The following is a 22,787-nucleotide window of genomic DNA, read 5'->3' on the forward strand; positions in this document are numbered from 1 at the left end:
GTAAAGGTCATATCTGCTTTGATTTTAGATATTCAAATATGACACTGTGGTCACTGCCTAGTCTCCTCTCAAACACTTGATTGATACCTCCGCTTGGACGCTAGCACAGAAACTATCAACTCCAGAAGTTCAAAACATGCTTTAGGGAAACGGCTTTACCTTCCTTTCTTCTAGATCTTATTTACATGGAGACGATGAGTAAATTAAAGTCATCAGAAGAGGAAAGAAGAACTTGTGATAAGAAAAGTTACAGACTTAACTATGAGAATCAGATCAAAGTTTCAGTGTTACTGAGTGAGCTGTGGTGGATGTTAGATGTATATCACCAACATTGATGACTTAAGAAATTATCTGTTATCTTAGGAAGAACCTGTGTCTTTTTGGATAATTTTTGTTAATGCTTTCTTTTTATGCAGTTCACATTTAATAAGGTCGAAAACTGTAAGCTCGTTTGCACGAAAACGTACAATACGGAGAAGCCTGAAGACAAACAGAAGCTGGATTTCCTGAAAAAGAGCATGCTGCTGAACTATCAGCACCACTGGTGAGACGGGGTCGGTGGTCGGGGCTCCAAAGGTGAAGTAGGGGCTCCTGTTTCAGTGTCTGTAGACGGTAAATTGGAGGTTACAGAAAATATAGCAAATTAACTTACTTGTGTTCATGCCAGAGCATGGTTCAAAGTAGTGTTCCCCGTGCTTAGATCATGATTGTGCAGGTGCTGTGCTGCCTTTACTCAGCAGGGCCTGCTGCACTGCTTCCTGTGGTCGTGTGTGGTTGAGACGGAGCACGTCTGTGCTGTGGGGAAAGAGGAGGAGCATTAGCAAACCCATTCAGCATTTGCCAGTAGCACCTTACAGATTACAGCTACTTCATGCTTTTTAACCAAGCAGCGTTTACAAGTTTACCAGTTTGTGTTGAAATCAAAAGCATTTTGTTTTGTTCTTAAGTAGTATACACTTACTGTCCAGTATTCAAATGTAAAAGACGTTGACGGCTCTCCAGATCCACCCTTTTCAAGATCATTTTGCTTACACACGCCTGTATTCCATGTAGATTCATGGTGTATAGAAGTTTCTCCTTTAGAGAAACTAAGTTGGTACTAGTTATTAGCATTATCTTTTCTTCACTCCTTGAACTTGGTATTGGTGTCTCAAGCTGGAAAGTTTATAGACTCCCAGGAAAATGAGGGACTTGAACCCCAGTTCAGACTTGGGGTACAATGGCTAGAGCCTTTCACCACTCGACTGCTTAATTCCTATGTGCCAAGCTTAGAGAGCCAAGGGTTCCTAGGCAGGGCAGTCCTGGAGCCTGCATCCATTCATGTATGAACTTGTTCTGATAGCACTGGGCCTTGCGCCCTGTTGAAATAAGTGTCCTTAGATACGCAGGCCCTGGGAGAAGAAGGAAGGACGTAGTGCTGGCAGGCGCAGGCCTGGAGCACCACCCACTGGCTCTGAGAGGCCCTGAAACCAAGAGCTTTACTACCTGAGCTGCTGTGCAGATGCATCGCGAGACCAGTGTGAGCTGGGAGCCATTTCTCCTTGGTTGTTTTCTTTCCTACAAATTATTCCTCATACTTAAAAGAATATTTCAAGTTGTTTCTCTTAGCCCTTTTCCCCTCCATCTGTTGTAGCAGTGGCTCATTTGTTGACTGAAGCACAGACTTTGGCCTGTGGTTATTTTAGGTCTCTTGTACCATTCTGTTCTGAGGGTACTGTTGAGACTCTAAAGACTAGGGTGGCTGTGTGGTTTGGTGGCAGAATGTGGTGGGTAGGCCTTTACTTGGTTCTATCCCGGTGCTATAGGTAGAGATAACAGGAGATTTTACTCCTAAGCAGCATCCATACAGGAAGGTACCGAGAAGTCTTTGGCTAATTTTTGCGATCACTCTAGGTCCTATCTTAATGCCAGGATATGTTATAAGAAGAAAGGCTATTTAAAGTAGTTTACAAAGTTACAAGGCATTCACTAGTAAAATTTACTAAGCAGTTTATAAAGGCTGTTGCCAGCAAATGACTGCTTATAAAAGTCAACTGGAAAAGTACTGTTAAAAATAGTTTCTGCTGTTAAACTGGGAAAGTTTGATATCAAGTCCGCGTCATGAACAAGAATTCTAGGCCTTAGTCCTTAAACCCTAGGTCACTGGTTTTGGAAACATTGTTTCTCCGTGGTGGGATTACTGAAACTGAGTTGAGTATGTTTCTGTTTCAGAAGGTTTAGACTAGTAGCTTGACTTCAAGCATAATTGACAGAGATAAAAGGTGTCCCTCAGAATTGGAAAGACCTTCCAGAGTCCTGCTGGGACTGTAGTCATTCACTGTACCACTTGCTTTAGGGAGGCAGAAGACCCGCAGGTGGTACAGAAAACTACTGAGTAGTGGTCAGCGCCGACCGCCACTGCCAGCCTCCTCTCCGCCCTCTGGGCAGCACTGCTTGTGGTGCGCGCCTTTGGATTTCTGCATTTGTACTTCATTCGTTCATGCAGCTGTATGAATCCCATGATGTGAATGAATGTGATTTTTTTCTACAGAGCATTGTATCCATATACATAATTTCATCATCCTCATTATAGAGAAGGGTTAATGGGATATAGTTTTCTTAATTGAGTTGAGTACCTTTCCATTTTTATTTGGGTCATTTAAAGGTGGGTTTGAGATCTTTGGGGCTGACTTTATCCATAGCCGGAGCAGCTCCATCATTCTAGAGCCTGTTTTTGATCCCCACGCTGGTACCTGAACTCCTTCAGCTGTGCCGTCTGCTCTGTCCCTTGCCTTCTGGGGCAGGACCTGGAGGGGTGGGGCACATTGTTACTGAAGACTAAGTATAGGGTCTTACTCATGCTGAACATGCTATGCTGCTGAACTGTACCTCAGCCCTGTATGGTGTTTTAAAAGTACAATCTTTCCCCGGGCCATGGTGGCGTACGCCTTTAATCCCAGCACTCGGGAGGCAGAGGCAGGTGGATCTTTGTGAGTTCGAGGTCAGCCTGGTCTACAGAGCTAGTTCCAGGACAGGCTCCAAAGCCACAGAGAATCCCTGTCTCGAAAAAACAAAACAAAATACAATCTTTCTCCTCAGCTAGTGGCCTTAGTTCTCCCAGGGTTTAATGACACAGACCTGCATATGCAGCTTATGTATGGAAAGAGATTTGAAGCTAACTTAGCACACCTCATCTCAGAGTCTACCAGTTCAGCAGAGGAGAGCGGAGGGCAGAGGTCCTCATTGATAGAAACACACAGTAGCACTTCATGGCCATGTTTCATTCCCTCTGGCTACAGTTTTGGTTATTGCAGTCTAATCAAAAGCTTGTGTAACTGAATTATTGGGAAAGGAAGTACATCTTTATATGAAGTTCTATTGGTGCAGTGTTTCCCACAGGGCCCTGGAATGCAGAGGGGGAGCCTTCTCTACACTAATGAGTTCCTTCTGGTAGACAGGACCAGTCACCCCGCTGTTACCCTTGGATTCTTCTGCACTCGGTTGCACTGTGGCGAATTGGGGATAGTTGAGTTGTTTTATGTTAGAGATTAAGTGCTGCTTCCTGACTTAGGAAAGCATTTTAAATGATACTCTTAAATTTTCTTACATCTATTTCAAAGGGCTTCTCTTCCTGTTTAGTACATTCTAATACTTTAGCTATTAACATCAAGGCATTAAATAAATTACAAGTAAGTGAAATGTTTGTTTTTAAAACTTAGTTGCCTCCTCGCTGTAAGTAATTCACTCCTTACTGCCACCAGCACCCTACCTGTATGTGGTGTTTTCTTTCTTGTCACCTGTGTGTACTCACTGGGTATATTTCATTTCTGTCTAAAGCAACTGACTATTTAGTTTCCCATAAAACTCTGAATTATTTATATAGCATTGTTTTATGTTTCTAATATTTTATAATATTACAGTCTTTTGGGTATAATAAACAGTTTAATAGTATAGGTGATTCTAAAATTTGGTACACAGAATGCTATTAAGTAGCACTTAAATACGACAAGACATGTTTTATTAGGTCATTAACATACACCTTGGGTGAATATAGAATCATAGTTTTACTTCCTAGTGCACACATTAATTACAAAATAAAACATGCCCTGGAGTGTAGTCTTATGACTGTAATACAGCTAGTATATTTTGACTAATTTTTTTTGTATCCTGCAGTGTGTTCTAAGCGTAGAGGACCACACGCCTGGGCTATAATGCAGCTTCACAATGCTACAGAACTTCACTGTTCTTTTAATGATTTTTCACTATAAAGTTTGAAAGATTTTCTTCTCTTGCTTTATAGCAATGTTTCTTTTACAAATCACTTGGATTTATAAGTTTTAACAGAAAATACTGTAATTTCCGCTTATTTTCTGCGCCCTTTAGTTAAATTTCATCCTGGAGTTGTATTCTTTGTCTTTCTATTGAGTTGTTATAATAAACACCATTTATGTCTGCCTAATAAGTTCCTAAGGAGCCAGATACAGTGCTCTGTGCCGTGTTCAAGCCTCAGGTGCTCTGCGGAAGGGGAAAGTTATGCTCGGGCACCTAGACGATGTCGTTAAGTTCACAGCTGCAGCACACTGGCTTATAGGACGCCTTTCCTGTCTGCGTTGCAGCTTCAAAGCCTCTGTAAAATCTACGCTTATATAGTGTATCATGGGTTTCATCAAAGCATTTTTTTTAATTTGGAATCTCAAGACATTTAAAAGCCGGGATGGTGGTGCAGAGGTGAAGGCAGATCCCTGAGTTCAAGGCCAGCCTAGTCTACAGAGTGAGTTCCACGACAGCCAGGGCTACACAGAGAAACTGTGTAGATAAAAATCAAACCAACCAAAATAAAGACATTTAGAAATGTTTACATTTTATAAAACGATGACGTTTATCTAAGCAGTACTGCGTTGTGTTTACTAGGCTCTCTCCTAACTTGACTTTTACCTCCATGCACAGGATTGTGGATAATATGCCTGTAACGTGGTGTTACGATGTCGAAGATGGTCAGAGGTTCTGTAATCCTGGATTTCCTATCGGCTGTTACATTACAGATAAAGGCCACGCAAAAGATGCCTGTGTTATTAGTGTAAGTCTGTGGTAAACTGCACTGCTTTTTAGAAGGAGAATTTGATTTTTAAACAGTATTGCTGCAGGCATAGAATGAATACAGTCAGATGTTCTCGAGTATATTACTTGCATCTTAAATTTAAGGTGGATTAAAACTGCAAATTTATCTCTAGAATTAAAGTAATTCAGGTTCAGTTCAATATTTACAGTCTCTTATAATAAGTTCTGTGTTAAGGTTTAAGTCTTTATTCTAACTCAGTTAAAAATTGCATTCTGTGGCTGGAGGGATGGTAATGCTTTTGCAGAGGACCCGAGTTTGAGCCTTCGCACCCATGTCAGGTGCTCACAACAGCCTAGCACTCTAGTTCTGGGAGACCTCTTCTAGCCTGCAAGAGCACTGGCTCTCAAGACACACATGACACGTAAATACTCAGACCTGACTGCCTCTGCCTCCTGAGTGCTGGGATTAAAGGCCTGCACCACTATGCTCCCACTAAAAATAAATCTTTAAAAGAATTTTTAATTTAAAAAAGAAGTTAGATTGAGGGCCAATGAGGTGGCTCAATAGGTAAAGGTGCGTGGTGACCTGAGTTCAGTTTTGGGGTCCACGTGGACAAAGGAGATGACTGACTCTGGAACTCCCCACACGCCCACTCGTATACAATCGTTATAGTCGGAAACTTCTGTAAAAGCAAAGGTAGTTATTAAGGAAAAGTAAGAAAAAGACTGCCAGCAATAGGAGGGGCCCTGAGGAGGAACATGCGGTGCATGAGTCATGCATCAAATCATGTAGATTCTGGAGTGTCAGAAGGCTTCTCCATAAGTTCAGAAGTTACATTGCAGAAGCTTGAGAATATACTTTTTGTAAGACCTGTTTGTCTTTGAAGCCCTACTTCTATGATGAAAATGGAGTACTAAGAACAGAGATATTGATACAAAATTGTTATTAAGATCAGTATGTAATAGTTGCTGTATTGGTTTGTTACTGCTAATATTGGATATATAAGGTTTTTGTGTACTCAGACAGCCTAATGGATATGATCTGATAAGTTAGCCTGAATCTCACTCTATTGATTAATCCTTGTGAAGTTGAGCAGAGGCACTTGAGTGGTCAGGGTTATAGAGTCTGGAGAGGGGGTGCTATTAAAATGTGGGTGATTCTGCATGTTCATGTTACTATTTCTTCTTCACTTTGTATTGTAAGTGAAAAGCTAGAAACTATTAGTTACCTAGTTTTATGTAAAATTAAGACCTTAGAAAGCATCATTTACCTTCTACACTTCATTTTGGCTTATAAGGACTTCAAACTTAAAACCTTAGCATTGTACTAGGGCAAGTTTAAATTGTATCTGAACGTATTTGTTAATGTAGTCATCTGTGAAGTACTGTGCTTGATTCTCCCATAGGCAGTGTTCTCCCTTTAACTTTAAGTTCTATTTCACAGTCAGAATTCCATGAGAGAGATACTTTCTACATCTTCAATCATGTTGACATCAAAATACATTATCATGTTGTTGAAACGGGGTCCATGGGAGCAAGATTAGTAGCTGCTAAACTTGAACCAAAAAGGTAAATATACAACTAGGTTTAAAAAAAAAAACAAAAACATTGCAGCATGTGTGGTGGCTCGCACTTATAATCCTAGCCCTTTGGGAGGCTAAGGGAGGTGAGTCCAGAGTGAGATACATACCCCTAAACCAATAACAGGTATCAGTGAAACTTAGATCTAAATAAGTATTTTGAGACCAAGCACTTATTCCTTAATTATTATTCTGACATTTGCAGATTAATTACAGTGAGCACTCCCTTCAGTATTCTGTTTCTGAGATGTTTGTAGACTGTACAGAGAAACAGTAATTATTATTTCTCTGTAATGGAGAACTGGTCGAATTGAGATGCCTTTCTTGTGCATTTTGTTTTGTTTTTCTTCCAGGAATCCTCACACCTTTTTGGTTTGTTGTAGTAGGCACTGAGTGGTTGGCACAATGTCCCCTTTGTAGTGGAAAGAGCATCTCTTGGGGGACAGCTTTCCTGCTCTCAGGCCCATGTGACGGTTGGAACCATCTTTTTAAAGTCTCCACGGCAGCCTTTGCAAGGGAGTTTTTTAAGGTTGTTCGGGTGGCAGCTTAAAAGTACCTGGTTTGATCCCGGCATGGTGGTGCACAGCTTTAATCCCAGTACCTGTGAGGCAGAGGCAGGCAGATCTCTGAGTTTGAGGCCAGCCTGGTCTACAGACTGAGTTCCATGACAGCCAGGGTTGCACAGAGAAACCTTGTCTCAAGAAAAAGAAAAGTACTTGTTTTGGCTGTGGATTGTATTTTTCCATGACTTTTCTTGCACTGAACCAGCATGCTTTGACATATTAGTGTAAAGCAGTTTGTGGCACACTGAAATGGCTGCTTGTTTACACTCCCCTGAGATTGTGTGACCTGGTACAGTGCCTTGTGCTCGTGGTCCCAGCACATGGGTGAAGCAGGGGGGGTCGTTTAGTCCAGACATCAAAACCAGCATGAGCAGCACGGCCAGGCCCATCTTCAAAGGGGAGTAGGGCTTCAGTGTTCTTTTACGTGGAGTTGTTCAGACTTTGGCTTCTGATTGAACATGTAACCAGGCCCATTATTTCCATGCTGTGAAGTGTGACGTGAGGACCAGTGAGGTGGCTAGGTTATAAAAGTGTTTTCCAAGGATGACCTGAGTTCAAGCCCTTGATTCCACAGTGGAAGGAGGGGCCTGACTACAAAAGTGTCCCACAACTTCAAAACACACACACACACACACACACACACACACACGCACGCACGCACACAGAGAGAGTCAAATTTGAGACAAGTTTTGTAGTGTGGCATGAATGATGTCATCTTTAATGGTCAACCGCATTATGAAATACAGAGAAAACTTATGACCTGTCTTTTACCTCATTTTCTAAAATGAACTTTATCATTATCTTGACAAAATGTTTCTTCCCACAGCTTCAAACACACCCACATAGATAAACCAGACTGCTCCGGACCCCCCATGGACATCAGTAACAAGGCTTCTGGGGAGATCAGAATTGCCTACACTTACTCCATTAGTTTTGAGGTGAGTTTGCTTTCAGTCTTTATGTGCCACTTAACCTAATTAAAAATACTAATGGTCAGATAGATAAGCTTTTAATGAGCTGCGTTTTAGAATAGCCTGTCAGTGCACCAAACAACATGACTATTCCTAAAACTAAATCTTAGTTTAAATGAAATGATAGAGGAAATCAAAGAAGCGTGCTTTGTGTGTGTTACAGCCAAGAGATGCGTGTAAGATGTGCTGTGGGAAACAGGTAGAAGGTGATAGGAAGTGTCTGGCGTGTCAGGAGCTGTGGGAACCTCCATCCTCTTCATGTGGGCATAAGGGCACCAACTGAAATGGACAGTGACGTGGGGCGGGTGTCTTAGGGAAGAGGAGGGCGTTGTCAAAAGTGTGGGAAGTATTCCACCTCTGCTCTTAAGTTTTTGTCTTCACTAGCTAATGTAGTCATGATGTTTAATGTCCCCATGTACAGTATTTTGTTTTCAAGGCCAGTCTGTGTTTTTGGGTAAAACCCTAGTATGAGTGGCATTTACCAGATGTTGAGTGTGCCTGGGTTAGAAACGCGGTCTTATTAGTCAGCCCATGGTGCAGTGTAAGAAGAACTCAATCTGTTGTGTTATTTTCTCAAACTAAATATAACTCCAAACTTTGGTATTAAAAATCCACTTGTACGGGAGCTGGAGAGAAGGCTCCTGCCTGACTGCTCTTCCAGAGGTCCTGAGTTCAATTCCCAGCACCACATGGTGGCTCACAGCCACCTATAATGAGATCTGGTGCCCTCTTCTGGCCTACAGGCAGGATACCATATAAATTAATTAATTAATTAATTAATAATCTTTAAAAAAAATTTTAAAAATCCACTTGTACTAGCTATGATTTAGAACTGGACTTTTAAAAACACAGACATATAGGTATTGCTGGAATTCTTGCCAGTCTTCTTGGGTTTGTTGTTTGTGTGTTTTAATTTATTGCTTGGTTTCATTCTATTTGCACTAGATTTGAATAAATCTAAAACTACGGCGTTCTCACTAGTAATTCAGGTACTGTTAACACTGCGGGCGTTGACTGACTAGAAGAGTGAACTTGTTAATATTCCTTGTGAGGCAGTGCTCAAGGTGTCTTTCTCCCCTCCAGGAAAAGAAAGAGATCAGGTGGGCATCGAGATGGGACTATATTTTGGAGTCCATGCCTCACACCCACATTCAGTGGTTTAGGTAAGAGTGCGATCAAGCTGCCTTCTCTCGGGTCATCCCTTGTCCCTCTCTAGCCCAGGTCAGTGTGGTCAGTAATGTAACCCAGTGCTTCAGCCTTCCTAACGCTGCGGTACTTTAGTACACTTTCTCAACCATGAAATTATTTTTATGCGAAATGGCAGAGGCTGTGGATTTGTAGTTGAGTAGTAAAGTGCTTGTGTAGGGTGGCTCAGGAGTCAGTCTGCAGCAACAGTGACTAATGTTTAGTCACTGAGAAGACTGAGGCAGGAGGATTACAGAGTTGTGTAGGGTGGCTCAGGAATCAGTCTGCAGCAACAGTGACTAATGTTTAGTCACTTAGAAGACTGAGGCAGGAGGATTACAGAGTTGCAGTCAAGCTGGGTAATGTAGCAAAGCTGAGGTGGGGCTAAGGGAGAGGGGACAGGGAGGGAGGGAGGATGATGGCGGATATATGAAAATATGTCCTTGAAAGAACACAACACCTTGAGAAATTTTGGGTCAGGCGGTGGTGGCACACACTTTTAATCCCAGCACTGGGGAGGCAGAGACAGGTGGATCTTTGTGAGTTCAAAGCCATCCTGGGCTACAAAGCTATTGCAGTACAAGCCAAAGCCACACAGAGAAGCCCTGTCTGGGGAGGAGGGGGTATTTGATTGAAGTGAGGGTTTTTTGTTGGTGGTGGTTTTGGTTTTTCAAGACGAATTTTTTCTTTGTAGCCCTAGATGTCCTAGACCTCTTTTTATAGACTAGACTGGCCTTGAACTCAGAGATTTGCCTGCCTCTGCCTCTCAAGTGCGGGGATTAAAAGTTATCATGGCCACCACCCTGATTGAGGTGATTTAATGTCCACTGTTCTGTGCCTAAGCTGCAGTTCTTTCCTGATGTGCTTGTCCCCACAGCATAATGAATTCCTTGGTTATTGTCCTCTTCTTGTCTGGGATGGTAGCTATGATTATGTTACGCACGCTGCATAAAGATATTGCCAGATATAACCAGATGGACTCTACGGTAAGTGGAAACATTTCATTTGGTCTTTAGATACCACAGAGGCTTCGGACATGGAAACCTTCAGTTGCAGAACATGAAATATATGAAAAAATAATAGCTAAAATTTTTCCAAGACAGAAAACAGAAAATTCATAGATTAAAATATTCCCCAAACATATACATGAAATGAATTCTTTGCATATTTGAACTGAGAGACATTTTGTCAACAAACAAAAATACTTGGCCACAAACAGATCTATACAGAAGCAATTTTTGTGGCGGTGACTTAGCAGACTGTAAGTAAATGGAAACAGTTAACAGAGAGATGAGCAGAATTGACAAGGAAACACCTTCTGTCTGGACCAAGGGCTTAAAGGACATGAACACGGACAAACAGAGTATTTGATAAATGGTGTTAGGATAAAGTTGGTATTTGAAAGGGAAAGGAGAACGACATAATAAATACAGGTCTGTAACAAAACATCGGAGATGACTTGGTGTGGCAAACCGAGTTCATCCTTAGAACCGCAGCAGGAGAGAGGCACTCCTGAAGGTTGTCCTCTGGTTTCCACATGCACGCACAATAATAATAATAATAATAATAATAATAATAATAATAATAATAAATGATTAATAAGAAAATCATTCACAATCAAGAACATGCATATTGCGGTGTTCTTGGTTCACTTGGCTCTGCCTGTTTTGGACACACACACACACACACGATGACAAGTGATAATGCAGAGCAGTGTACCGTGTGGCACGAAAATCCACACAATAGAATACTAAATACTTACTAACAGCAGTGAGCAAGCTCTGAATATAGGTTGAAAAAAAGCTTCAAGATGATCATAGAATTAAACAAAGTTGCGGGGCGTGTGTGCGCACGCAATCCATTTTATAGTAAATTCTTTCTATAAGGTAATAAAAACCTAATCACAATAGTTTTTTTTCCCCAGTACAAGAAGCCCCTGTACTTTGGGCAAAATTTAGCTGTTCTTTGTTGTTGTTTTGGGGCTTTTGTCTATTGCCGCTTTGTTTGTTTATTTTTGAGACGGGGTCTGTGCCACCACACACTTAGTTGTATTTTTTTGTTTTGTTTAGTTTTAATTTCAGGTTTTTAAAATTTATTTATTTTATGTGCATTGCTATTTTGCCATGGGTGTTGGGTCCCTTAGAACTGGAGTTAGAGACAGCTGTGAGCTGCCATGTGGATGCTGGGAATTGAACCTGGGTCCTCTGGAGGAGCAGTCATTGCTCTTAACCACTGAGCCATCTCTCCAGTAAATAAAAGGTGAACTGAAGCAGTCCTTTATTTAACACTAACTCAGCTGAAAAGAGGAGCGTGTATTCTCAGCCTCTTGTTTGTTAAACAAAACATTCACAGAGCAGAGACCAGCAAACCGGCCTCTGTCAGCTCGTGTTCACACAACTGATCTGTAGATCCTAACCTCCTCCTCCCCATCCTCTAGTTTTATTAAACGAATCCCAGGTAAAATTTTATTTACTCTCTTAAGAGATCATGTATGTTTTAATAATACTTCAACTTTGCAGTCTTTGTAATGTCGTGGAAGTATTAATACCAAAATGCATGTAAAATGTTTTGTACAAAACAGGACATACCTTGGTCATAACTGTTACCTTGAACTGGAATCATACCTGCATATATGTAGAAGGAAACTGTGCTTTAGTTTCCCAGTTGCCAGACCCAAATAATCACACAGAGACTATATTAATTATGATACTGTTTGACCTGTTAGCTCAGGCTTCTTATTAACTAACTTTTGCATCTTAAATTAACCTATTTCTATTAATCTATGTATCACCACAAGGTTGTGGCCTACCCATAAGGTTCCAGCATCTGTCTTCTAAGCCAACTTCATGGTGTCTCTCTGACTCGGCCTGTTCTCTCTCTACATATAACTTTAAGATATTTTAAATTTCAGCTGATTTATATTTATGTAAAAACAAATTTGATATATTAGCAGTAGCACTGTCTACTGCTTAGAAGAATAAGGGGCTTAAAGGGGATTCAGATGGACCTGGGGGACTGTCAGGAGGAACTGCCAGCAGAGGCTCATTCTCAAGGACACAGAAGCTGTGCAGTGAAGAAAGCAGTGGAGAAACTGCTAAAGAATTTGAAACCGAGTGATGCTGCTGTGTGTATTTGTTATCTGGAGAATTGTTTGAGGCAGGGTGAGATTGGAAATGCAGAGACCCGTGCAGAGGAAGGTGGGACAGATACATCCAGGGGTATTTTAAGTGCTGGGTGGAGCAGACTGACCAGCTCACACTAGAGAATACGGACGCCAGAGAGGGCCAGTGGGTGACCCCAGGTTTCTGGTCCAGCCACTTGTGTGGTTAGAAGGGTCCCTCTGGCTGTATTGAAGGTCTGTGGGCGTGTGGTGAGGCTGAAGCGTGACAGGAGGAGACTTGGGTTTGGAGGTTGAGCAGTTGGAAGGTGGCGTTTTCATCTGGAGGGGACTTGGGAGGACGAGAATTTTGTAGCTGTGTTTATCATGTCTGGCCAGGTAGAGCTATTGATTCAGTACATACATGTAAGGCAGGTGCAGTGGGGGCTGGCAGTGCAAACATGGTCTCCAGCTTACTTAGTCCCACAGTTAGGTAGGAGTCACGTTGTCTGTGTAGTCTCTCCATCCGCAGTCTCTTTTTCTTGACAGTGTTAAGGATCTCAGAGGGCTTGGGGGTGGTAGGCATTTCCTGATGACTTCAGTACATAACACTCCTTTAGAAACAATTCTAGAAAGCTGTTTAAAACCACATGCTCACGTTCTAGTCTTCATAACTGAAGTAATTAACATAAGTTTGAAAAACGTATAGCAGCATATTCAATGGGAAACTAACAAAAATGTTACTATGTGACATGCTGAACTGAGTTCTCTGTTTTTGTAGGAGGATGCCCAGGAAGAATTTGGCTGGAAACTAGTTCATGGTGATATATTCCGGCCTCCAAGAAAGGGGATGCTGTTGTCGGTCTTTCTAGGATCTGGGACACAGATTTTAATTATGACTTTTGTAACTCTGTGTAAGTTTTACATGACTATTAAAAAGAAGATTCTTTGAATAGTATTTAGAAGTAAGTTTTCCTATGTAAAGTAGCTGTGCTAAGAGCCCTTTTGACTTTCAAACTCTGTGCTTTGGCTCTGAGCACACCAGAGGCTGATGGGTATCTTCCTCCAACCCAGCTACTGATGTGCAGGCCCCGAGAGACCCACCTGGAGCCAGCGCCACTCAATTTGGCTGTTTTATCCAACTACAAAGGAAGGAACAGTCAGCTAAGAGCCAGTGGATCTCTGACATGAGGGTAGAAAATAGAAGGAACTGGGGGTGAGAAAGGAAGTTTCTGTGGTGTTTTCTCATGGGGAAGTTTAGGAAGTGAGACTTCCTTTCTGATAGTGTTCCATAATACAGGGTCTCCTCGAGCCCCCTGGGGATCTTGAGAAACTTTATTGCAGAAAGTTTTATCACTGAAATAGATCTCCTTCAGGAGGACTGGTGAGATGCTGGGTCACTCTGGGACTGCTCCCTGGGGTTGCATTAGTTCCGGTTCCTTTCCCTGTTCTTTTCTGCCAGGGAGACTGTCTATGAGTAGACTTTTCTGCATTGTCTATATTTTTAGCAGTGGGTTTACTTGTTGAGTCCAGCGACTGTGAAAAGTGACAAATACTGTTACTGAAATAATCCAGGGGGGCAGGCCTTCAGTCACAGCTGGAGGCAGAGGCAGGCAGACGTCTGTGAGTTTGAGTCTGGCCTGTGCTACAAACTGAGTTCCAGTACAACCAGGGTTTCACAGAGAGCCCATCTCAAAAAACAAACAAAAAGTCCACAGGTGACATTTTAAATTTTTTCTAGGGAACATATGATCTTGTTTGGTTACAGATCAAATATATAATGGTATAATTTAGTCTTGTTTAAACTTACTTTTTTAAGACAGGGTGTTACTTTGTATTCTGAGCTGGCTTGGAACCTCACTATGTTGAGCATGCTAGCTCAAATTTGTAGTAGCACCTGTTCCTCCTCCCTAGTACTGGGATACAGTGTGAGCCATCATGAACAGTAGAGATTTCTGCTAGTAAAATTACTGCATTTTGTTGTTTTGTGTTTGTTTGTTTTGTTTTGAGATCCACCTGCCTCTGCCTCCAGAGGGCTGGGATTAAAGGTGTGTACCACCACTACCTGGCTGCATATTTTTATAGTGGGAATAACTCATTTCTAAATGCCTGTCTTCTGAGCACGTTTGAAAGCCACAATTCACACCTCTAGGCTTTACGCTCAGGTTGCTAGGCTTATTCTGTGCACTAAGTCATCCTTGCTATTGTTACTTTAATGTAGTAACAAATAGAGAGATAATGGCTTTGAAAGATAGGGCTAGGACTTATAAGAGTGTTAGACATCTTAGAATTAGTATTCTCCAGGTAGGCCTGGAGAAGACGTCACTAAAAATCTTAGTAAGCCCAAGGCTTACTAAGAGAACCAAGATGGACTCAACCCAGAAATGGCGCTTGAGGACAGAGTTGTGCTTTAGGGTTTTGTCAGGACCCATCAGACTCTCCATGGAGCTGGCTTCATGTGGGATCATGTGCGTGCTATGTGTTAGCCGTTGCTAGCTGCATAAGGCTGTGTCTGTTTTTCATGAGGTTATAATTGTTTTCTTGTGTAAAAAAGTTCTATCATTTCACAACATAAGAAGCAGAGTAATAACATTCTCAACTTTTAATGGTTGCTTCTTAGTTTTTGCCTGTCTGGGATTCTTGTCCCCTGCCAATCGAGGAGCCCTGATGACATGTGCTGTGGTGTTGTGGGTGTTGCTGGGCACACCTGCTGGCTATGTGGCTGCCAGATTCTACAAGTGTAAGTAGAGGCCATAGTGACTGCTACTGATTGTGCCACCACTGTGGTTCTGAAGGGGGGGTCGGGGGAGGGAGGGGCGTGCTTGGGCGGTGGATTGGCACTGCCTGGACAAGTATACTGCAGTTGAGTCTGCCACCATTGGGCTAGCGGGCGGCAGATAGGCAGTCCTGGACAGGTACCCCCGGTGTCTAGATAAGAGCCTGTACATGGACGGCTGTTCCAGAAATACCTCTCAAATGCTTCGACAGTAGCAGAAGCCGTCGTGATGCTGCTTCTGCTTCTCGGCCGTCCCTTCACTCTTTTCCTTTAAAGCCTTAGCCTTTTGGTAACAAAACAACATACCAATTTAACATATAAACTACAGTAAACAAAGATGTCACTTTTGGGGGAGTCCTGAAGGAAGTAAGGTGTGTGTCATTACTTTCTGTCCCTTCTCTTCAGAAGTAAAGCAAAGTTGAGAGAACAAAGGGCCAAAGCCACAGGTGTCCTTGGCAGTTTAGGGCTTAGTTTGTCAAGGTCAGAGAATGGCAGTGGGCCCTGCTTAGGGTGCTGAAGCCCTGTCTGTACTTCCCTGTCCGTCTCCTGAGAGGAAGAGCTTCCCCGGGTGACCCTGACGTGAGGATTCCATCAGGCCCTGTTATGTATGCGCAGGGGTAGGTGGGGTTCAGTTACTTCCCAGGTTCTGTTCTCACTCTTCTGGTACTCTTCACTCAAGGACACAGGACAGTGGAATAGTCAGAACCCCGCCTATCATACCATGCCTGGTTTTTGATCATAGAGGGTTTTTTTCCCCCTTTTTAAAATATTTATTTATTTATTATGTGTACAATATTCTTTCTGCGTTATGCCTGAAGGCCAGAAGAGGGCACCAGACCTCATTACAGATGGTTGTGAGCCACCATGTGGTTGCTGGGAATTGAACTCAGGACCTTTGGAAGAGCAGGCAATGCTCTTAATCTCTGAGCCATCTCTCCAGCCCCCATAGAGGTTTTCTGTGAGTTCCTTAACCAGGCTCTACTCTTCTGTGCCTCTCTCAACCCACAGCTCCCTCGTGGTAATGTCTCTACACCCCTTACACCTCCCTTCTGGGAGGTGATGTCACATGGTCCCGGCAGAAGAACGCTGTTTGATAAAAGGACTTTTTCTTTAAATCAGAGTAATATCTTGCTATGTAGTTGCGTGTTCTTTAAAAATGTTTTGAGGTACTAGAGAGGTGGCTCGGTGGTCTTCGTTGCCAGCATCCACATGGTGGCTCACAAACACCTGCTACTCCAAGCATGAACACAGTGCACACACATGCATGCAGGCAAGGCCCTCATACGCATACAATACATTTAAAGACAAAGTATTTTGAAGTTTGGAGTTGTGTTTTTACTAAACTCAGTAAATTCAGTCTACAGTAACTGAATTCATACCAAATGTTTTTAATTGATATGAATTTAATTTTGTCATTTTCCTTTAAGGTAAGTATTATGTATACTTGCCTATAAAATGTACTGAAAGTTTTTTGAAATCTTCACACCCAGTTTCATGGCAACAGAGGAGAAATGTCACTTTTTACTCTGCACAGCTCATAATTTGATATTTTTAAGTGGAAGAAAAAATTAGAGAGGAGCAAAGAAAAGTAGAAACTGAATGAGCAGATTCGTTCCGTCAGAAGGCTAGAGCCCTTTCTCTCGGTGTCGTGACGTCACACAGCTCCCCATGCCCCTACCCCCAGAAACCACTGTTTGGAGAGACCTGGATATGACTCCAAAACGGACCACAGCTGAACAAGAATCCTCCTTGTATGGCTTCCATACCCAGGCGTGGTCATTGATGTTGACCTGGGCTGTAAAGGGGTTGTTCGTTTTGTGGCATCAGTAAGAAAGACCAGATCTGGGTGGCTTAGCCTTGAATACTGAACTTGCCCAAACACGGTGGAACATTTAATAACAGGCATCATAGCATAGTTATGGAGGTCTCTTGGTCTCTTCCGGGTGAGCCGCTCATGCTGCCGACAGGCTTTGGGGTGTGAGCACTTGGCTTCTGTACTTATGCTTTTGTTTTCTTCCTTAGCTTTTGGGGGCGAGAAGTGGAAAACAAATGTTCTCCTGACGTCATTTCTCTGTCCCGGGTGAGTGATGTTTTCCGTGACCCTTGATGATCTCTCTATTCCCCCAACCTTTTCAGTCCCTTAGGTCTCTAAATCCAGTGACTAAGAAAGCATTTAAGTTTTGAAAATGGATAGCATGAATATTTAGTGAACCTGTGCTAAGTGACATGTATCTTTTATACAAAAATTACATGTAGATAATAGAAAACTTGCTTTCTTGTAAGTTTTTGTAGTGTCTGAGGGAGAATAAGCGAGCCAGCACCTCCCTTGACCACGTCTTTCTGTCTCGGTCTACAGCAGTTGCTCTGACACGTTGCCATATAGTGTTGATCACAGGGTGGGCTTCTCCCTGAAGGGTGCCCAGACAAGCCAGTGTGTGGTTTTCATCAGATGTATTCTGATAGTTGGTATATTCCATTATAGAGAATGATGTGTCCCAAAACTTAATAAACACAGCAACTCCAACAGCCTTGACTTTCTTGAGAGGTGCTTCTGTTCTCATCTAGTATCCTCCATGATCAGCACATTTCTGGTGGACAGGAACTGGCCGCCGGACATGCAGTAGCAATGAAGAGCACACACGGTGGGGGCCAGCAGACAGGGCTGTTTGGCTGGCAGGCCAGGAACAAGCGTGGTGATAGCTGGTATCTTTGTAGACCAGCACCGGAAGCAGACACTCCCACACGCATGTCTGTGTTCTGGGCCAGACATGGTTGCTTGTGACTGTCACCAAGTCAGACATCTGCTGCTCCCTCTCCTGTGTCCTAGGAGTGCACCCAGCTCTTCCCTGATACTGCGTGTTCTTTTTAGAAGACTGGGTCTTGCTAGGCGATGGTGCACATCTTTAATCCCAGCCCTTAGGAGGCAGAGGCAGGCTGATCTCTGAGTTCAACACCAGCCTGGTCTACACAAAAAAACACTGTCTCAAAAAAACTAAGGGGGTGGGGAGAGACATGCTCTTTCTGGACCACTGCCCAGAGCTCTTATTCTGTGCTCCAGCCCTGGTGTGGAAAAATACTGTAAAGTATGTATTTTATGATTAACAGCCTTGTTCTAAAAAAACTTGGAAGTTTTGAGCAGTGGCAGTACCATAGGCAGTGCTGTCTGTCCAAGTATCAATTATTGCTAATTGAGAACTGGGCTCAGAAAGCCTTGGTGCAAGTACAACGGCGCACGCTTATGTTTAAAGTCAGTAAAAGCACAAGGGGAAGCATGGCATTCAGTGAGGAATTGGTGACTGGAGTATAAAATAATACACAAGTACTTTGCAGAAAACATGTAGTCCAAATGAAAAATGAGCAGGGGGCCTAGCCAGCCAGTGCAGGAGTGACCCAGGGCCAGCCAGCGCAGGAGTGACCCAGGGCCAGTGCAGGAGTGACCCAGGGCCAGCCAGCGAAGGAGTGACCCAGGGCCAGTGCAGGAGTGACCCAGGGCCAGCCAGCGCAGGAGTGACCGAGGGTCAGCGCAGGAGTGACCCAGGGCCAGCGCAGTGCAGGAGTGACCCAGGGCCAGTGCAGGAGGGACCCAGGGCCAGCACAGGAGTGACCCAGGGCCAGCGCAGAGGTGACCCAGGGTCAGCGCAGGAGTGACCCAGGGCCAGCGCAGGAGTGACCCAGGGCCAGCGCAGGAGTGACCCAGGGCCAGCCAGCGCAGGAGTGACCCAGGGCCAGCGCAGGAGTGACCCAGGGCCAGCGCAGGAGTGACCCAGGGCCAGCCAGCGCAGGAGTGACCCAGGGCCAGCCAGCGCAGGAGTGACCCAGGGCCAGTGCAGGAGTGACCCAGGGCCAGCCAGCGCAGGAGTGACCCAGGGCCAGCCAGCGCAGGAGTGACCCAGGGCCAGTGCAGGAGTGACCCAGGGCCAGCGCAGGAGTGACCCAGGGCCAGCGCAGGAGTGACCCAGGGCCAGCCAGCGCAGGAGTGACCCAGGGCCAGTGCAGGAGTGACCCAGGGCCAGCCAGCGCAGGAGTGACCCAGGGCCAGCCAGCGCAGGAGTGACCCAGGGCCAGTGCAGGAGTGACCCAGGGCCAGCCAGCGCAGGAGTGACCCAGGGTCAGCGCAGGAGTGACCCAGGGCCAGCGCAGGAGTGACCCAGGGCCAGCGCAGGAGTGACCCAGGGCCAGTGCAGGAGTGACCCAGGGCCAGTGCAGGAGTGACCCAGGGCCAGCGCAGGAGTGACCCAGGGCCAGCGCAGGAGTGACCCAGGGCCAGCGCAGGAGTGACCCAGGGTCAGCGCAGGAGTGACCCAGGGCCAGCGCAGTGCAGGAGTGACCCAGGGCCAGTGCAGGAGTGACCCAGGGCCAGCCAGTGCAGGAGTGACCCAGAGCCAGCGCAGGAGTGACCCAGGGCCAGCGCAGGAGTGACCCAGGGCCAGCGCAGGAGTGACCCAGGGTCAGCGCAGGAGTGACCCAGGGCCAGCGCAGTGCAGGAGTGACCCAGGGTCAGCGCAGGAGTGACCCAGGGCCAGCGCAGTGCAGGAGTGACCCAGGGCCAGTGCAGGAGTGACCCAGGGCCAGCCAGTGCAGGAGTGACCCAGGGCCAGTGCAGGAGTGACCCAGGGCCAGTGCAGGAGTGACCCAGGGCCAGTGCAGGAGTGACCCAGGGCCAGTGCAGGAGTGACCCAGGGCCAGCGCAGGAGTGACCCAGGGTCAGCGCAGGAGTGACCCAGGGCCAGCGCAGTGCAGGAGTGACCCAGGGCCAGCGCAGTGCAGGAGTGACCCAGGGCCAGTGCAGGAGTGACCCAGGGCCAGCACAGAAGTGACCCAGGGCCAGTGCAGGAGTGACCCAGGGCCAGCGCAGGAGTGACCCAGGGCCAGTGCAGGAGTGACCCAGGGCCAGCGCAGGAGTGACCCAGGGCCAGATGCGCACTGCAGTCGTTCTTAGAAATTCAAGTTCCCATAGTTCCAACTGTGATGAAATCAGCTGCTGGTTGGAGTTTAAATTGGTCAAAGCTGCTGAAAAAACAATTTTGCAGTTTGTAGTAAAGTTTTAAATTCTTTGAATCCCATGACTCAGAAATCCTACTGTTTTTAATTTCTATCCCAAGTCACTAATGTTGTAACTTAAATCACAGGTTACTGTCCCTTCATTTTGTTTCTGACTGTTTGTCTTTCAGGATTGTGTTTGCTGACTTCTTTATCATGAACCTGATCCTCTGGGGAGAAGGCTCTTCAGCCGCCATTCCTTTTGGCACCCTGGTTGCCATCTTGGCCCTTTGGTTCTGCATATCTGTGCCTTTGACGTTTATCGGTGCATACTTTGGCTTTAAGAAGAATGTAAGTTTAACTTTGAGAAGAATGTAACTTCAGTGGTTTCAGCTGAGGAAACTTCTGTCTTAAAAGATACCATGAAAATGTCACAGGGTGTAAACTTACCCTTAAGATTATTGAGGCTTCACAGGTTCATAATGGTGTTGGGAATGTTGGGTCTTTAAAGACAGGTTCTCTGTAGCGAGCCTGAGTTTTCCATTTCTCCCTCCTAATGCCTAGAGTACAGGCGTGCACCACCACACCTGGGCATAAGGTTTCTTTTGTTTGCAGTAGTTCCCCTTACGTTCTTAAATCACTGAATGGGGATGGTGGTTGTAATAAGGTTATTTTATTTTAGCCCACTTCCCAATATAAAATCAATAATGAAATTTTAGACTGATTTCTTTCAGTAAGTACATAATTAAAATGAAAATCCAGGGTTTGCCTTACTAATGCCATATTGTCTTCTCTTATTTCTTACTTTGAGTAAAGCCATTGGTCAGTAGATAACCACTATAAAGAGCTTTGGCCTGTTCAGAAGTCAGACCTTATACCTGGCAATGTCTAATTCATTGCTTCTAATTACATACTTCCATTTGATGACTTAAATGGACTCAAGTAGTATTAATATGGAAACTAAGAAGAAAGAAAGAAAAGATTGTGCAGAGAGTATTTTAATAGCTACTTAATTATAAATCTTTTTTCTTCCTGCAGGCCATTGAACACCCAGTTCGAACCAATCAGATTCCTCGTCAGATTCCTGAACAGTCATTCTACACCAAGCCCTTGCCTGGTATCATCATGGGGGGGATTCTGCCCTTCGGCTGCATCTTTATACAGCTCTTCTTCATTCTGAATAGCATTTGGTAAGCTGAGGACAAAGTCCCCTCCTCGTCGCCATTGCTGTGAGGACTGCTGTGTTGTTACAGATGTAAACAGCAGAGGGTAGAGCAGTGATGGCAGCTCACACTGATGTAAGGCTGAGTCTGTCAGGATTCTGTCCTCATTTTCCAGAGAAGAAAATGAAGCTTAGGAGGTTGAGTGATTGTATCGGCTGCTCTGTGGCAGAAGCGAGGCCCAGGTCCTTCCCTGATCTTAAGTAATTGTACTGCTCAGAGAGAAGCAGCCGAGAGCTCATGGGAAGAGGCTGGGGGTGGAAAGGAGTCTGATTTCCTTGACCTGGAATTCTATGCATCACCCAGATCCTGCATTCCCTGTTTCTTGTTCCCATGGGAGTCTTTTTTGAAGTAGTGCTTCTCTATGTATCCCTGACTGGCCTGGAACTTGCTGTGTAGACCAGGCTGGGCTTGAACTCACCGAGATTGTCTGCCTCTGTCTCCCAGATGGTGAGATTAAAGGTATGTGCCCCCACGCCTTGGAAACTTATTTTGTAAGCCTCTCTATTGCAGTGTGTTTGAGTGGGGGTAGTGTGTTGTAATCACCTTTATCATATGACACATTGCAAGTGTGCCAAGATCTGAGGTAGCATGAAAGTGGAATAAACTGGAGCTTTGTAAATGGTTAGAATAACTTTCCAAATTCTAAAACCTTATGTGCTAATGTGGTTTGTTTTTTTTCTTTTTCCTAGTTTGACTGTCTTTTCATTATGTTTTTCTCAAACACTTCTGACTCACAAACACAGGCTTGACACATTTTCCTGAATAGTGGTTTCAGGGTCTGCCTGAACAGGAGGCTAAAATCTGATGGCATCGCCACCATATCCTTCCTTGTCAAACCCTCTCCATCATCAAACCTGTGCAGAATTATCTTGTTTAATTTGTTGAGAAGAAAAGAAAACCTTCCTAGTTAAAACAGAATGAACAATGTCATTTCTTGTGTCAAAATATTTATATCATGTGTCCTGACATGTTTGATTACAGGTCACATCAGATGTATTACATGTTTGGCTTCCTGTTTCTGGTGTTTATCATTTTGGTTATTACATGTTCTGAAGCAACTATACTTCTTTGCTATTTCCACCTGTGTGCAGAGGTACGTGTTAGCAGTATTCAATGTTAATTTGTAGGCAGTATTATAACTTTGGCATATTTCAACTTGAATATTATTGAGATAATTTTTCTACATTCATGTTTATTATCAAAGAAATTGACCTCTCCTCACAAATCAAAAGAAGGCTTCTTTAGGATTGAATCAAGGTCATATTCTTTCTTCATTGTATTTATTTAAAGGTTATTAGTAGAAATTCTAGATGGTTAATTTCCCAAGAATATTATAGTATACTGAATTTGACTTTTATGATTATCTGACTTAAAA

General features: G+C 44.1%; 1 protein-coding gene across 1 annotated transcript in view; it reads left to right on the plus strand.

Annotated features, from left to right (window-relative positions):
• Positions 1-22,787, plus strand: part of Tm9sf2 (transmembrane 9 superfamily member 2) — a 50,310-nt gene that overhangs the window by 21,413 nt on the left and 6,110 nt on the right. The window contains exons 4-15 of the mRNA XM_075949005.1: positions 417-544; positions 4,927-5,056; positions 6,482-6,606; positions 8,007-8,118; positions 9,235-9,314; positions 10,214-10,322; positions 13,215-13,347; positions 15,054-15,173; positions 17,232-17,289; positions 20,381-20,540; positions 21,228-21,379; positions 22,394-22,505. Coding sequence (XP_075805120.1) covers positions 417-544; positions 4,927-5,056; positions 6,482-6,606; positions 8,007-8,118; positions 9,235-9,314; positions 10,214-10,322; positions 13,215-13,347; positions 15,054-15,173; positions 17,232-17,289; positions 20,381-20,540; positions 21,228-21,379; positions 22,394-22,505 — 1,419 coding nt within the window. The remainder of the gene's footprint in view (positions 1-416; positions 545-4,926; positions 5,057-6,481; positions 6,607-8,006; positions 8,119-9,234; positions 9,315-10,213; positions 10,323-13,214; positions 13,348-15,053; positions 15,174-17,231; positions 17,290-20,380; positions 20,541-21,227; positions 21,380-22,393; positions 22,506-22,787) is intronic.

The sequence above is a fragment of the Microtus pennsylvanicus genome, chromosome 15, assembly GCF_037038515.1.
Source record: "Microtus pennsylvanicus isolate mMicPen1 chromosome 15, mMicPen1.hap1, whole genome shotgun sequence".
In the NCBI taxonomy this organism is placed as follows: Eukaryota; Metazoa; Chordata; class Mammalia; order Rodentia; family Cricetidae; genus Microtus; species Microtus pennsylvanicus.